A 16,409-nucleotide genomic window follows, 5' to 3' on the forward strand; every position below is an offset into this window, starting at 1 on the left:
TACTCCTTTGGGGTTTGGATTCAAATATCAAAATATTAATTTTTTTAAACAAAATAGAATTCAATTCCATGGAAATTGATTTTGATATAATATTCTAAATTAAAAAATGTTTTACAAGGTGGGATAAAAAACAATCACCCAACCCTTGTTTATGACGGAGTTGAGGAAGGCTAACCCGACGGGCTCATCATTCTGACATCCGGCCACAAATGCCGGCATACATATCCGGAATGTGTTAAAAATTTGAGGAAGCTAACAAGAATGAAGTAATTCGATTGATTGATTGCCTCTCAAGTCACACTGAGCTAGCTCAACACTAATTATTTACCGGCGAATAGAATTGGCAAAAACTGACACGACACGACAATCCGACGCGAAATAATTGAATTTTGATCAAAGATTTCAACCTGACTATGTATACTGATTGACACGAACCCGACACGATAATAAACCCATCAAGTTATGATTTAGACTCTAAATTCAAATCCGACACGACAACTCGATTATAATATAATTCTAATTTGACAATTAATCAGCGGATTAATTTAAATTAAATTCAATTTTAAATATTTCAACTTAATTCATTGTACACGTTACACTAAAATCAATACAGAGTAACATAACATGAACAAACAATAAATGACTTTGAATTAAAAATTTCTACTTAATTATGTATACGGATCAAGACGAACCCGACATGATAATAAAGTGGTCGAGTTAGGGTTGGGTGATTTAACCCGTTTAAAGTATTCAATCCGATAAACCCGACACGAATCGATTAATTGTCAGCTCTACAGACGATCATCAGTCGAGGGCAAGGGAGCAGTCGAAGGACCCCCAACATACAAAACCGGCAAATTCGACAAAACTATATTGATCAAAATAAATAAGCCGAAACAAACATGCAACTCCACAACTATTCGTCTAATGTTTCGAGCGCATAGCTTCACAACAAATTTAACACCGTTGTTTTGCCTATCAATAGTAATGAACAAGTCGAGTCGAATATGCAGTTCCATAACTATTCGATTTATGTTTCGACTGCATAAACATCACAAGAAATTCGACGCCACCATATCGCCAGAGATAAACAAGTCTAAACATATATGCAAATCCAAAACCACTCGATTAATGTTTCGATTGAATTACATCACAACAAATTTGACTAATGTTTCGACATAATAAGGGCATAGTTTCTTGTTCTTGATCACAGGCACACAAGATTAAACCATAACAACATATCTAGTAAAAATGCCTTCAATGTGCATTCCACATAACTAAAATTTTGCAGATTTCATCATAACAGATAAGATGAAAGATCAAAGAGCAAAAGATTTAGGTATTCCCAAAATTATAAACTCGAGACAGATAATCCTTTCAAGATATCATCGTTAACAATTTTGAATTCCATGGCAGATTGAAAAAGAATTAACCCTAACCCTAACACAATCAATCAAAATCAAAGGAATTGGGGGAAAACAGAAAATCGAAACCAATCGATGAACAATTGAATTGTAAACCCTAAAATATTAAATTCAAGCACTTACATTACTGCAAATTAAAACCAATCGACGAACAATGGAACTGTAAACCCTAAATTATAAAAATCAAACACTTACATTACTCCGAATTAACAATCAAACAAAGGGGGGAAAATAGGGAAACCCTAATACCAAAATCAATCGAAAGGGACGAAGAACACACAAAAAAAACCCTAATATCAAAATCGAAGGAATTGGGGGAAAAACAGAACATCAAAACGATACAAAAAAAAAATTTGGACCATTTCTCGATTTATGCGTGTCATCCTTGCGCAGGGGCCATGCTAATCTTCTCTGTATCGTTCCAATTTTATCAGATGTCCCCGAAGGGACGAACTCTAATCACCATGGCTCTTTGGTAAAGAAGCAGACAGCTTTCTGTAATAGCAGTGTGGGACAGTACGAGAAATTATTGGGCCTTTATGGGGCTCAGGAATTTAATGTGGCCCAATATAATAATGTTTATGTAGTCCAGTCTAATATTTTTTATAGAAAAAATAAACTCCGTTCAACGAAAAAATAAAATAAGAAATAAAAAGAGACACAGTATTATAACAAAAATTTTACATGAATATATATACTAAAACTACATAACTAGTACTAAAATACATCTCTCAATCTCCAAAAATAAAATTAAAAAAAAGCCATAATAATAGTAAAAATAATACTGATACTAAAGGACAAACATTCGGGACTCCAGCACCTGCCGGTCCGAAGGCGTGAATCACTTGCACCTCAAGTCCCGGACCACATAAGTCGACAAATGAACCCGGACTCTGCAGTCCAGCTCCGCCGTCTTCTTCTTCTTGATCATATTCATAACTTCCACTTTACCCTCCAACTTCCCCTCGACCCGTACGCTCGCCATGCCCGGACCAGAATCCGAATCCGACTCCGGATCCGAAACCAGATCCACCACAACCGATATCTTCTTCGTCGACCGGGGCCCGATCCGCGACTCGGGGATCACGAGCTGGGCGGCGGCGGCGCCGTCGTCGCCGCCGCCGGACGGCCTGACGGAGACGGAGGCGTCGTCGAACCGGAAGCTCCCGAAGTTAGCGTTCCGGACACGGACCTGGGCGGTGAGGCGGACGCCCTCGCCGGGGGTGAAAACGACGTCGGCGAGGTCGGCCGTGGGGGCGGCGACGCGGGTGATGAAGACGAGGAGGACGACGATTAGGGTTTGGACGGCGGCGAAGGTGGCGGCGATGGCGAGGCACCGGATTCGGCTGCGGCGGCGGCGGCGGCGCTCCTCCTGTTCCTCGAGATGTTGGATGGGCGGCGCGGAGACTTCGTCGCTGCGGGGGACGACGGTCGCCGGCGCGAGAGGGTAGCCGGCGGCGACCTCGTGGTGGAGGAATTTGGGGGATTCAATCATGGTGTGAGATTTTTTTGAAAAAAGATAATTGGTGTAAGAATTTGGACAGGGAGAAATGAAGTGGTGGAGGATTTAATTTAAGGAATTTGGGGGATTGAGGTTTTTTCAAGGTGCGTTAATGGCGGTGGTGGACTTGGTGGAGGGGTGGGGTTTGGGGGGTGGCGGGAGCTGTGGGGTTTGGGGAGGGTTTTGGGGGTGGGAGTTGGGGTCCTGGGAGCTTGTGGGTTGAAGGATGGAGCATGACGGTCCTTCTTGTTTGTTAGGGGAGTCTGCGTACGTAGCATGGGAATTGAATTTTTATTTTTTAAATTCCGTCGACATAGATGTATTTGTATTTGTTGGTGTTTAGAATTTAAGATATTTTTTTAATGCTAATTAAAGGAGGAATGATGATCCTATCAATATCAACAATTTTTATTTAATTTATTATTATTATTATAAATATAATGAAAATCTTAAATTCTAGTATTTTTCTAAATTGAAACCTAACCTCACACTATGTATGAATTTATGTCCCTTAAAATTCTATATTCATTTAGGAGTTGGTTGGTTTGTAGTTTTGGTGGAATTCCTTTGAATTTTAAAATCATAATGAATTTATATTTAATTATAAAATTGATATGAAATTTTAAGTATATAAAATTTTAAAATCCTGCAAATAAAAATAAAATTTTTAAAGTAACAGAGTGTCTGTTACTAAAAAAACTATTTATTTTTTGAATTTTAAAATCTCATTTACTATACATTCCATTATTTATTTTTAACCAAACACATGGAATCCATTTTGAACGAATCCATAGAATTCATGAACCAAACACCCCTTAAATTGGTAACAAATCCCCGCCATCAATCCATAAAACATCTCCACCGGAAATAAAACTACCCGACGTCGACGACGGCACCGCAACGAAGAAAATTCCCGGCCGCTCGAAGGGCAGGCTACCCGTCTTACAATGGTACAAAGTAACAACGGTACAACACGAACAACGTCGCGCAGGAAATATTACAAACACTGACGCTTTACACAGAACACGAACCAAAGGCTGTACAAAAAGATCTACCAAATTGTACACGGCGCCAAACACGCGACGACAATAAATTTAAAACATGAAACAAACATCAAACGAATGGGGAGGGGCGCCTCTCGGGTTTATACAATATAGATTAGACGAGATGATCGTCGATTCACAGCTATTATAGCTTCCTGAACTTCTGCAAACTGCCATGGCCGGGTGGCCTTTCCGCGAACCTAGGTGGTTTCATCGAAATAGATTTTTTAACGAGGTTGGGAGGATAAGCATCCGTACCTGACTTATTCGAGTCCCTGAAGAGCTTCCCGGGCGGCGATTTGATGGGCCAGTGTAGTGTTGTTCCCTTTCTCGATGGTTCGGTATAACGATCGGGTATGTCCGAGGAGGGTCTGGGTTTCTTTGAAGGAAAGCCGTCTTCCGGAGCTTTTATTGGAATGGTGGATCGGATTGTCGGTTTTGGGGGATTAAAGAATGGTTTAGGTCGCTCGATTACTTTTGATTTGGCTTTCATGGCCATCCACGCCGGTCTTTTCAGGGACTTTGTGGTCGAACAGGGGTTTAGACCGTTCGAGTGTGAGGATAAGTCGAGGAGTGTTCGAGCGGCAGAGCACACCTGAGAGTAGTCGTCTGATGTAGACGACGACAAAAAGTTTAAGACGAGGAGTTAATAAGAAACATTAAAAAATAGGAGCTGGATATGCCAAAATGTTTTTATGATTAGATAAAATTGTCGACAAACTCCCTAGAGCAGGCAAAGGGTCATATTTGCTCAATCACATAGCTCTGTTTACTAGTCGGATTTACTATTCTTTCCAAAAATATCAAATCAAACACTCATTTTTTATTTATTTTATTACACTATAATTAAATTTTACATTCAAAACATCACATCAATATATATTTATATCACATCAAACAACTATTTTAATTCAAAATTTTATTATTCAAAACCAAAACTAAAAACCATAATCTTACAAGTAAACACACATACTGTATAAACCTAACCACTCATAACAACTAACAACTATCTATTACTCTGGACGAGCAATTCGTAGCATAAATAATTAGGTTTTGTCACATTGTATAGTTTCTATTAATGGGATTTTACAATTAAAAGTATTCGTTACATGCAAAAGGGGACACATTATCAACTATGCAAAGTCATTCGTTGTTAATTCCCACAAGTACAAAACTACAAAATTGGTTGTTCTTATTATGGAAAATAACTCTATTTCCAATCTTGTAAACGAGGCAGGTTGGGTTAAATATTTTAAAGTTTCGAGAACCTCTAATGAAATAAGGCTGGCATATATATGAATGAGTTAAAAACAATAATTCCTAACTACAAAGTCATATAAGTACGCATAGAGGTAAAAGAAAAATGACGCAAAGTTAATGGGATATGACAGAAAAGGTAAAAAATAAATAATTGCTTCCAAACTAGACCATGTTACCTGTAAAAGCCTTTGAGGTCGAGCACACACTGGAGGTGGATAAAGCCCGTTCAATTCGAGTAATTTCACACTCCCGGCGATCAGATGTAGGCGTAAATGAAGGAACTAAAGTCTGGTTAAAACTCAGGGATTCAAAGCCCTCCAGTAAATTAACAACATCCTTGTGCAGAGCAGGGGAATTATTAACCTTCAACCATCCACCTTGGCAAATTGCTCGGTTTAAGGATAACTTCATAGCTTCAGAACCCAACTTGCTATTTGCAGAAAAAGAAGTAGACCAAGAAAACGGCGGCAGGCCAGTTCGGTTTGATATTGGTTTAACTGAACGAGCATCAGTGCTATTTTTTGGTGTACTTGTTTTAATGGTTTCTGAGAGTAATAAATCCAAATCCTTTGGGGAAGGAAGCACAATATGATCCAGCATATCTTTAGGTTGGTACAGTGAGGTTTCGGCCAAGTTGAACTTTTTGATATTGCTATCGGATTCTTGAACCTTCAAAACAATTTCAATTCATTAATTCAAAAACCAAAATAAATTAGACAAATATTTTCCCCTGCTTGATTCTTGAAACATTTGGATTAATGCGACATAATGAAAATTTGACCACATTTACCAGCAGTTAGTGTGGTTCCCCATCCACACATCTAAAGGTTGTTTACAAAGACAGCATAACATATTAATCACAATTGCGATGAATAAGATTTACTTGTCTTTGGAGATTCTTGTTATAATTTTTATTTTTTGCTATCCCTTTCCCCATAGAAGTGATAACATACTTTTCCTCTTATGTTTACACAAATACTCAAAATTCACATACCACTCAACTTTCCCATACTCAATTTCAAATCTTGGAAGCTACATAGGTTTACAACATATGAATTCATACACATCACTATTGGTAACATCTAATCATTAATTAATATTAAATTTAAAATTTATGAATCAGCAAGATAAAAATACAAAAACTATTCATTACTATTTATATTGAAAACACACACAAGACAATAATCAAATAAACCTATAACGTTTCTCCTTTTTCCATTTATAAGAATGAAATGTAAGACCAAAGCTTCCACTAATTGCCTCCAACTTTGAACACATATATATGTGTATATAGCACAAACACAATAAATAAATAAATAATAAATAAGTAACAAATTAAAATAAAGACATACCGGGTCAGAAGAAGGTGGATCAGCAACACAATTCTCTACTTTGTCACACTCAGGTTGGATTTCTTCAGAATTATCTAAAACCATGCTGGAAGAAAAATTTTGGATACTACTGCTATCAGTCTCTGAGCCAAGTTGAACTGTATAGACCTTCCGAGGTTGAATGATAGACCATGCCTTCCTAACTGACTGCAAAAGATTATTGTTTGAATCGGAAGATGTTTTTCCTCTGTCTTTGCCAGAACTGAGACAGGTGTAATTTCCGTGAAGTAGCACATCTAAAGGCTGCTCACTGGCATATTTGGTGATGTCAACAACATCAGGCTTTAAACCATACATTCCTGAAAGAGTCTCAACAGTCACAAAAATGTTTTCACGATAAAAAAGGAAAAGGAAAAGCATAAAAGGGCTGTTTGAAACAACCATCCTTATTCCTTCAGTATTTCAATTACGTAAGGAATGCAAAAGAATACGTAAGTTATAGAGTACAGTATTCATATAAATCACAAGTGGGCAGAAGGGAATCATTACATACCAAAAAAGTTACTTCCTCCAGCAGCTGAATTGAAAGCAACCAAGCCATTCTTCAGTGACAATGTGTCAGATTTGGTCTTCTGTTTAACTTTACCAATTCGTTTATCCCCACGCCTACTGGTTGAACTTTTTTGCTTAGCCATTTGATGTTTTTCTAAAACAAAATATAGAGAAGCCATATTAGAACTGTATAATGATTAATGAGAAATATTGTGGAAACCAAAAAACATAGCAGCAAGGCCAAATCAACTAATGTCAATAATTATCAGTGTAAGCTTTTCAAAACACAAAGTAAACTCGTCTGTAGCACATTTTTCCCCTCAGAAATAGATAAGCAACTTTATCCATCTGCTCTGAGCACAATTGAGTCGCTGTGCAGTTTGTCATTAGCAACACAAGGCTGTGGACCTTGAAGAAAAAAGATATGACCAAAAACCAAGCATCTAGTCTATGTTCTGAGATTCATGGTACTTCACATGTGCAATTGATTACCATGTTACTCTCATTTGTGTAAACAAAATCCAGGCCAACTATCAGCCAAGCAGCTTAAAAACTGACTATTAAACTGGAGTTTTATAAAAGCAACAATATTTGCTAGAGCAGCTTCACAAGATCAATACTTAAATGACATTTGTATCTTCCACAAAATAGGTAAATATCCACCCTAGTACATTGTTTGTTTGGGGGTTTGGATTTTGAGTTGGGATTTGAATAGTAAAAATTTTGAATTTGAATAATTGTATGATGTGATATAAATAAGTGTTGATGTGATGTTTTGAATGTAAAATTATTGAATTTTAGTATAATATAAAAAATGAAAAATAGGTAGTTGATTTGATGTTTTTGGGGGGGAAAATGGGATGAATAGTGTATTTAAAGTCCAATCCCCCAAACAAACAGAATTCTAGTTTGAAATTAAATGATGTTAGTTAATCAGTCTTAATCTCATATTTAAATTAAGTTTCTCCAATAGAATGGACTAAAAAACAGTTATGCTGGATCTAAATTGATATTTGAAATCTTCAGGGTTAAAAATGACTTATGACCAATCCCTATAAGAATCTAGAAAAGGTCAGACACTGAAAAAGTTCAAATATCAATTCCTTAAAAACCATAATATTTAAAAGATCACACCTAGTGGGAAAATGGAAAAACCAAAAATCATAGATGTATCTCAATTATACCAAGTACAATGGAATCACATTCCTCTAAGGTAGGTATCAAGAACGAACACTGATTGTTAACTGAATGGAAATTTATCGTGACAAAGAACCTTGAAAAATTAAAAGAGCTAATGACAATTTTCAATCAACAAAATTATCTTTTTGCAGTATAGCATTGTACCTGAAATGTTAGAGATTACTGGTGGTGAAGCTAGCTCAGGAGAAACTACAGTCTCATCCTGCCCAGTTTTACTTCTACAACCTTCCATCTGTATTACACCTGATTTCTTATTGTACCCACTATTATACTTTATTACTTTACAAGATTTCTGCAGTAGAGGTTTGGTATCTTTATCTGAAGAATGAGGATTCATGGTCTGAAGGCCATGATCATTGGATGCATCATTACTGTGCATGCTGTCAGAGGGTCGACATACTTCCACACGTAATTCAGGATTGGAAATCTTGTGCCAAGCAGGAGGTTCTGAGGCATTAGCAGCATGAACATCGTCTAAATGTGAAACAATTAAAATTTTTCACACATGTTAGTATTGTGGGACATAGAGAAACTGAAACAACATCGAATAATTAGATGCCTTTGTCACATGGATCAAGATGGACAAAAAGGAAAAAATAAATAAATAAATCTCCATAATTTGTTGTAGTTAAGGATTCAAAGAAGAGCGATAAATGCATATTGACAATTTATTATCGATGGAATAATCATAATTAGAAGCTAATATAACTTTCTGAATATGGGCAACAAAATCTAGAGATTTATTAGATTGAGATTGTATCACAAGATCATAGTGTAAAAGGTTCTCTACAACACTAAATTTCAATAGCTCCACAATAAATAGGCCAAACATAAAAGGCACATCGCCAGACGAGAGACTCATAGATTCAAAATAAAGCAGTAGTAGACTGTAAGCTTAAATAAGTCCCCTACTAAGCTACCATGTAATAATTAACTTCATGCAGGAAAAGAATAAACAAAACAGTCACTGCTCATCTACTTGACAACCGCATGCATTTACTACCATCTTAGCATATTTAAGCCCCCGACTATCCTTACACAGTCACACCAACAGTTCGAATTGTTCAGAATCTGTGTAGAACCACAGCCAACTGGAAAACAACAAACCTAAATATTCCAAGGAACTCATTTTTGGTTTCCCAAAAGGTTAAGATAATGATGATGCCAAAAATGTAATCAACTGCCACTTTACATTCAAAAGCATTCAGAGTAATCTCGCTTCTAATAACCACTAAATCACATATTTATAGATCCACTGAGAAGACGCAATTGTAAATTAACAAATTCATTAACAAAAGCAACCAGGCGAAAAAGGCCACTGACAGCGTTTCAAGCATCTGCAGAGATCATGAATCGAAAAATGAAATTCAAAATTCTGTCTATAAAAAATCAACAACAAGCAACAGAACGCTCTCACAACCAGAGATCTCACACAACCCTAAACAACCGGTAATACGTAAAACAATGAGTAAATACTTCAACACAGAAAATAATAATGTCAAACAACCTTTTTTACCCCCCAGGCTGCACAAATCCTCCTTATGAAGCCGTAATTCCCGCACCACAACATCACTGCCGCCGCCGCCGCCGCCGCCGCCCAAACCCTCCGCTGACCCCGTGAGCCTCGCCTCCGCAACCGCCGCAGGTAGAGCTACCTTCACCGCCGATTCCATTCGCCCTCAAAAACTCCGCTTCACCATAAACCCAAACAAATTTGACAATACAACCATCTCAACGAAAAAAAATCATGAACCTCGAAATACACCGACAAGTCTGTCAAAAACGAGCAGAATTCACACGATTCACCGCCAGATGGAGAGCAGAAGAAGCGAAAGATCCAGATTTGGGGAGAGATTTGCTGGGCGAAATGGAGAACTGAGGCCTGGGCAGCATGTTGCGGCTAGGAACACAGATTCTAGGGCACGAAACAAGAAATGGGGGCGAAAAGAAGAAGGTATTTATAGTTTTCGGGAAAAGGAGAAATCCGGATGGTGGGCATCGGAGCATTGGCGATGTCACGCGCCGGTCACGTGACTCGGAAGATTCTTTACTCTTGTAGCGCTGTTTTTAAAACGCGACTTTAAGTTCAAATCTTCTGCCCCTACAACCACGACTTTACCTCTTTTAATAATCGGAAATTTTTTTAATTTAGGGTGTGTTTGTTTGAGGGTTTGGATTTTGAGTTGGAATTTGAATAGTAAAAATTTTGAATTTGAATAATTGTATGATGTGATATAAATAGGTGTTAATGTGATATTTTGAATGTTAAATTAATTTTTAGTATAATATAAAAATGAAAAACAGGTGTTTGATTTAATATTTTTTAGGGAAAAAAATTGGATAAATAGTATAAATCCAATCCAATTCCCCAAACAAACACACTTTATTATTCAATATTTCAATATAATGATTAGTTCATTTTCTTTTAATTTTTTTTAACGATTAATTTTGTTTGTTCACATTTTTTTTCAATATAGATATATTTTTTATAGTAAATATTCAAAATAAAATATTATTTTTTTTATAATTTACATAAAAAATTAAAATCAAAACACTAAATAAACAAATTTTTATAATTTACATAAAAAATTAAAATAAAAACACTAAATAAACAAATTGTGTACTAATATACATATATTTCTTCGTTTGAATTTATCTTTTACTAATTTTGACAAAATAAATTTTTAATTATTACCAATATTCAATAGTTATTTATAATAAATATCAATATCATTTTATTTTTATTTTCTTTATTTTTTACTTAAATATTCAAAATTGTGCTCTTATCTTTTATGTAAAATATTTATATTTTTTTAATCTTCTTATTTATTTGGACTTAAATGTTCTAATTTCAAAAATATTTTTATGTTACCAATGTGTAATTTCTAATATATATAACATAAAAAAGACATTTATAAAAAAATAAATTCAATCCCGAAATTCAAATATTGCTTCTGATCAAGAGAATACTAAAAATATAATATATATATATATATTAACACAAAATATTCTATCCATCCAAATCGATATCAATTTTGCAATTTCCATATGTCAAAATAAAAAATATTTATTATATTATTTTTAGTAATATCCCTACTTTTGATATTCCTTTTAATCCCACTAATATTAAGGATAAAATTTGAGTGCAACTTTTTTTTTTGTGTGTGTTTTTCTATAATGTATATTTTTTTTTTAAAAAAAACAATATATTATGTATATTTATTATTTTTATATCACATAAAGAATTTTTTATATTTTACATATAAATTTTTTTTTTAAAATTGTTTTACAAAACAAATAAGTTTTACACTCTTTTATTGTGTTTGTTTGGGGGTTTGGATTTTGAATTGGGATTTGAATAGTAAAAATTTTGAATTTGAATAGTTGTATGATGTGATATAAATAGGTGTTGATAGAATGTTTTGAATGTAAAATTGATTTTTCGTATAATATAAAAAATAAAAAATAAGTGTTTGATTTGATATTTTTGGAGGTAAAAAATTGAATGAATAGTATAAATCCAATCCAATTCTCCAAACAAACACCCCCGTAACACTATAAAATATTAATATACTTAAATACACATGAAAAATCCAATATATCTTAAATATTATTTTAAGTTTATTAACAATATCATTCCCATAAAATAAAATAAGATAATATCTCAATTTATTATATTAATTAATTAAATATTTTTATTTTAAATATGGTATCACAAATCAAAAAGATAATTAAAAAAATAAATAATAATAAAATATTAATCTAACAAACCCTAATGAGAGGAGGGAGGGAATAAAAACATTGGCTCAAGAAGAAGAAAAGAAACCACGAGAAATTACAGCTTCATTTTCCGCCATCGGTAAAAAGAATTACAGCTTCATTTTCACCCATCGGTAAAAATGGTGGGTGATTTTTGGTGTGCTTTTTGAGAATATGCACTTGCCCAGCTCCATCCTCTGTCATAGCATATTCATCCGCAACCCTTTCCCTCTCTACACTCTCTCTCTCTCTCTCTCTCTCTCTCTCTCTATATATATATATATGGTGGCGTATTGGTATTGTGAATCCTGCCGACTGCGTGAACGGGCTTTCTAGATTGTTCGCGATTCGCATTGTTTGATTTCTAGATGATTCAATGCTCGAGAGCTGGCCTTCGTTCAATCCGCACAACTTCAGCCAGTTCAAGCCCAATGATCCTTCCAATCCATCGGTATATATGGCGTGCGCTACTGTTTTTTTATTTGATTGACGATTCTGATGAATTTTTGGGGGATTTCTGTGGATTCATTTAACATTTTTTAAAAGTAGTTTCTGTATTGGTGATTGCTCTGTGTTGTGTTGGAATTATTTGATAAGGATGCAAACTAGACGGTTTCTGAATTGTGGTTTATGGATTTGGTGTTTGGATTTTGCGATTGCAGCATAGATAGCATCTGTGGTGGTGAGATTTGAGAAGTTCAATGCCATGGGGTAGTGGATTCTTCAAATAGATCACTAATATACTATGCTGTTCTAGTTTTTAATTCTTTTGGAGTTTACAAAGAGGATTTAGTGATTGAAAGTTAGGGTTTTGATGAAATCTAGATTAGTGAATTGTGTTTTGTTGATGTTGCTCTCTTCCTGGAATTTGATTGTAGCATTAGGTGTATGTGTTTCGAACTTTACATGTATATAATCGAAAAAGATCATTGTTTCCATGGATTTCAGTTTGTGCTATTTGGTTGCTTGTTTGAAGTAATCATACATGATGTATGCTATTGAGATCCATTCTAGATGACCAACTGGTTCTTGTTGTGTCAATAGTCATTTATCGTATATTGTTGAGAATCATATTTTGACAAATGTGGTAGCCAATGCTAGTTTCATCTACATCATCGGTTTCAAATTTTTTGCATTTGATCCCATTGTCCACATGTTGGATATTTCTTGACATATGGCTTAATAATTAGAGAATAAAATCCTTTCAAACATTGGAAGGGGCAAATTTATGAGTTCCCAACCCCTTTTTTCTTCATTTAGATCTTTTTCTGGTTATTGAAGTTGTGGCTGTGTGTGGTACATGTGGAAAAAGGTTTAATGCTAATACTCATCTTTGGGGATTAAATGGAGAATCTAGCTACCTCGGTTTTCTTGTTTCATTTGGTTACAATTGAACTTTGTGTTTGTTTGAATAATATTAGCATTCTCGTTAATCCTGGACATCAAAGACTAACAAACAATACATCTGTAAAACATCCTGTTTATAATCAATTCAGTGAATGTATAGATGTTCTTAGCATATTTGGTTGGCTATGTGAATGTACTTAAAAAAAAAAAAAAAAAAAAGGTTATATCCTTTGTTTTTTTCTTTTTAAAATCTGTTTGTGGCTAAAGTTTGTGCTGAGGCATGCAATTCAAAGCCACTTCAGTCCGATTTCTAATAATTTGGCAGAGCTGAAACCATGCCGCTCTCAAGAGCAATCACTATACAGGTTGCTGGCCATAAATTCCAAGGTTCTGAATTTTCATTTAATAACTGATTTCACTGAATCTCTTTTAAAAGTAAATGGGATATTGTAGGCGAAGCATAGCTGTTTTACAAGAAGAAAGAGGATCTCAGTTAAACAGTCATAGAAAATGAAACGGGAAGAATCTTATCTGTAGAGATGAAATGATTACATCTTAGAACTTGAATTTTATACCAGCGTTTGAAAACATTTGATCATTTACATTTTGTTGTTTTGCTTTTTATTATACGCCTATTATCTGCTTATGCCTTTGTAGATTATTTGACTAATCTGCAGCAGTGTTGCATCTTATGCTTCATTCGGAAGTTAGAACTCAATGTGTGATTGTGTTCAAATTATTTCTCCAACAGCAGAAGCAATGACACGCTGATTGTTTATAAAAAAACTTTTACTAATTTATTACTAGAGCTGTTTTGATTCTTTCATGCTTGCTTCTATGTCTTGTTGTCTATCTATTTGTCTTTTGATTTTGATTAGAACTATTTCCCTAAATCTGAAACTATGTGCTGCTTGTGATTTCCAGAAGATGACACCGGTTACGTATTGTCCAACGCACGAACGGACCATCCCACCTCCTGATCAGGGTAAAATCTTTGTACTTATATTGGATAATTGTAATGCTTCTTTGTTCCCTGCTATGTGATAAAGTAACATGCTCGGTTCTATGTGAAAAAACACATTTTAATTTTAATGCCATTAAAACTTCGATTCAAGAAAAGTTTTAATGCCAAAACAAATGGAATTGACTCATACCATGTTAGGTAATATGAAGTTCCGCAGTGTATTCCGTCAATTAGTGCGAGTGTAAAATGGTCGCATTTTAGTCTCAAACTGAAATATCTGTAATTGATGGGATCAGAAATGGTAGAATCGATATTAATGTTATGGGTGTGTTTGTTTGTGTTGCTTTGGATAGTTTAGGGTGTTCTTATTTTAAAATTTTTGGATGAAAAATAGATTTTAAAGACAAAAGGTTTCTTCATTGTCGATGGTTTAGTGGGAAAATAAAATTGAAAACCCAATATTTTTTGGAGGACAAAACTTGTTCTTTCTGCTTATCTACCACCCATTGCCATATCGAATAAGCTTTCTCGATTATTAGAAGTGATCTTAGGCGTGGGTATATTTGTTTTTAGCCAACAACACAGGTAGACATTTAAAAAACTTATTCGGTAGAAGACATTGCTGCTATCAAGTCCTTGCAGGGTCATAATTAGGAAAATCACTATGCAATCTATTTCTCATTGAAGTTTACCTGTAAAGTGTAGCAAATTTTTACATTTCACCTAATTTACGTATTTGTTCAAACTTCGCCACCCCAAAAAGCTCACCATTAGATTTTATCTTCTTGCAATCCTATCTTTTCTTGTCTAAAAATATTGTCATTATTTTATATATTTAGTTTTAGATTTGTTAGGACTATATTTAAATTTGGTCATATCCATTATATTATGTTATTTAGATTTGAGTACATCGAGTCTGTTTTAGGATGCCTATGTAGCCTCTTGTTTTGGTGATCAATAATGTAAATTTTCAGTTCTCATAAAATATTCTAACAATGAAATCTATTTAAATTTTTGCCTGTGTTCGTCACTTATACTCTATTCATTTCACGATTCCCAGTCATCGGTCCTGAAGGCAGAAATATCCTATTGAGACACTTCTACCAAAATGCCGAAGATAAGGTTTGTACTTACCACAAGTTCGATTTCTCTCTCTCCTCCGATCACTATTGACACATTTCCAATTGCAGCTAAGACCGAAGCGAGCTTCCTGTGATGAGCTGCCCCCGGAGCGCCCGGCCAAGACTTCCAGAGCTTCGAATCCTGACAAGTGAGAACACTTTTACATCCATCTCCTTGCACATGCTATTATTGCATATATTATAGATATATATATATATATATATATGTTAGTGTATGCATTCTGACTTAGAACTCCATGGCTAAGTTCCCTTAAAAGAGTTATGTATAATATGAGCGGAGTTAAGTTGTTGGTTAAGAATTTGATGTGTCTTTTTCATGTTAGCATCTTAAGTAGCCCGGCCGGTTCAGCCCGGCCCTCGATAAATAGATACGGGCTCAGGCTTGTTTTAAGCCGGGCTAAAATATTTATAAGCTAGCTTGGGCATTATGTCGATGCGGGCTAAATTACTTAATATGAATATATAGAAGAAAAATAAATAAAATAAACGCCTTCAGTCCATTAAATATATGCCTTTTTTTAAAAAAAAAAAAAAAATTATGGATGATCATAGTAAATGATTTTATCTGTATATAATTTTATTGTCTTTACATTAATAAATAATAATCAGTTTATTATTATTTTTTTCTACTTATACTATATTTTTATCAATTTTTAATAATTTTATTTTTATATTAGAATTTTATTATTATTATTATCATAGTAAATGAAGAGAGTAATAATATAAATAAAAGTTGGATCTAGCTAAGACGGTTCCGATTTTAATGAATCAACCCATTTGGGTTCATATTAAGACCTAAGATCGACCCTAAGTCCAAATTTATTATACCATGTTTCTTTTAAAAAATAATAATAATAATAATAACTTGAGAATCTATAACTATTAA

At 34.5% G+C, this 16,409-nt stretch overlaps 3 protein-coding genes and 1 non-coding gene across 4 annotated transcripts; 1 reads left to right on the top strand and 3 right to left on the bottom strand.

Moving 5' to 3' along the window:
* Nucleotides 1–1,489: 1,489 nt before the first annotated feature.
* Nucleotides 1,490–3,001, bottom strand: LOC127250088 (late embryogenesis abundant protein At1g64065-like). The gene has a single exon (XM_051273246.1). It carries the CDS (start codon nucleotides 2,917–2,919, stop codon nucleotides 2,266–2,268), a length of 654 nt encoding a protein of 217 aa, XP_051129203.1. The 5' UTR covers nucleotides 2,920–3,001; the 3' UTR covers nucleotides 1,490–2,265.
* LOC127250748 (U6 spliceosomal RNA) lies at nucleotides 1,772–1,874 on the bottom strand. The gene has a single exon (XR_007838770.1). It is a non-coding gene; the product is annotated as a U6 spliceosomal RNA (small nuclear RNA).
* An 834-nt stretch (nucleotides 3,002–3,835) lies between the features above and the next one.
* On the bottom strand, nucleotides 3,836–10,258 carry LOC127250383 (uncharacterized). Its single transcript, XM_051273658.1, has 6 exons — nucleotides 9,819–10,258; nucleotides 8,456–8,785; nucleotides 7,113–7,265; nucleotides 6,581–6,918; nucleotides 5,405–5,897; nucleotides 3,836–4,577 (listed from the first exon to the last, which is right to left on the bottom strand). Exons 1-6 carry the CDS (start codon nucleotides 9,982–9,984, stop codon nucleotides 4,114–4,116), a joined length of 1,944 nt encoding a protein of 647 aa, XP_051129615.1. The 5' UTR covers nucleotides 9,985–10,258; the 3' UTR covers nucleotides 3,836–4,113.
* Nucleotides 10,259–12,265: 2,007 nt separating this feature from the next.
* LOC127250392 (DET1- and DDB1-associated protein 1) lies at nucleotides 12,266–15,822 on the top strand. The gene is made up of 4 exons (XM_051273669.1): nucleotides 12,266–12,521; nucleotides 14,342–14,402; nucleotides 15,442–15,503; nucleotides 15,572–15,822. The coding sequence occupies exons 1-4, from the start codon at nucleotides 12,447–12,449 to the stop codon at nucleotides 15,653–15,655; spliced, it is 282 nt and encodes a 93-aa protein (XP_051129626.1). The 5' UTR covers nucleotides 12,266–12,446; the 3' UTR covers nucleotides 15,656–15,822.
* The last annotated feature ends 587 nt before the right edge of the window (nucleotides 15,823–16,409 follow it).

This window comes from Andrographis paniculata, unplaced genomic scaffold (genome assembly GCF_009805555.1).
Source record: "Andrographis paniculata isolate CXL003 unplaced genomic scaffold, ASM980555v1 Contig37END, whole genome shotgun sequence".
NCBI lineage: Eukaryota > Viridiplantae > Streptophyta > Magnoliopsida > Lamiales > Acanthaceae > Andrographis > Andrographis paniculata.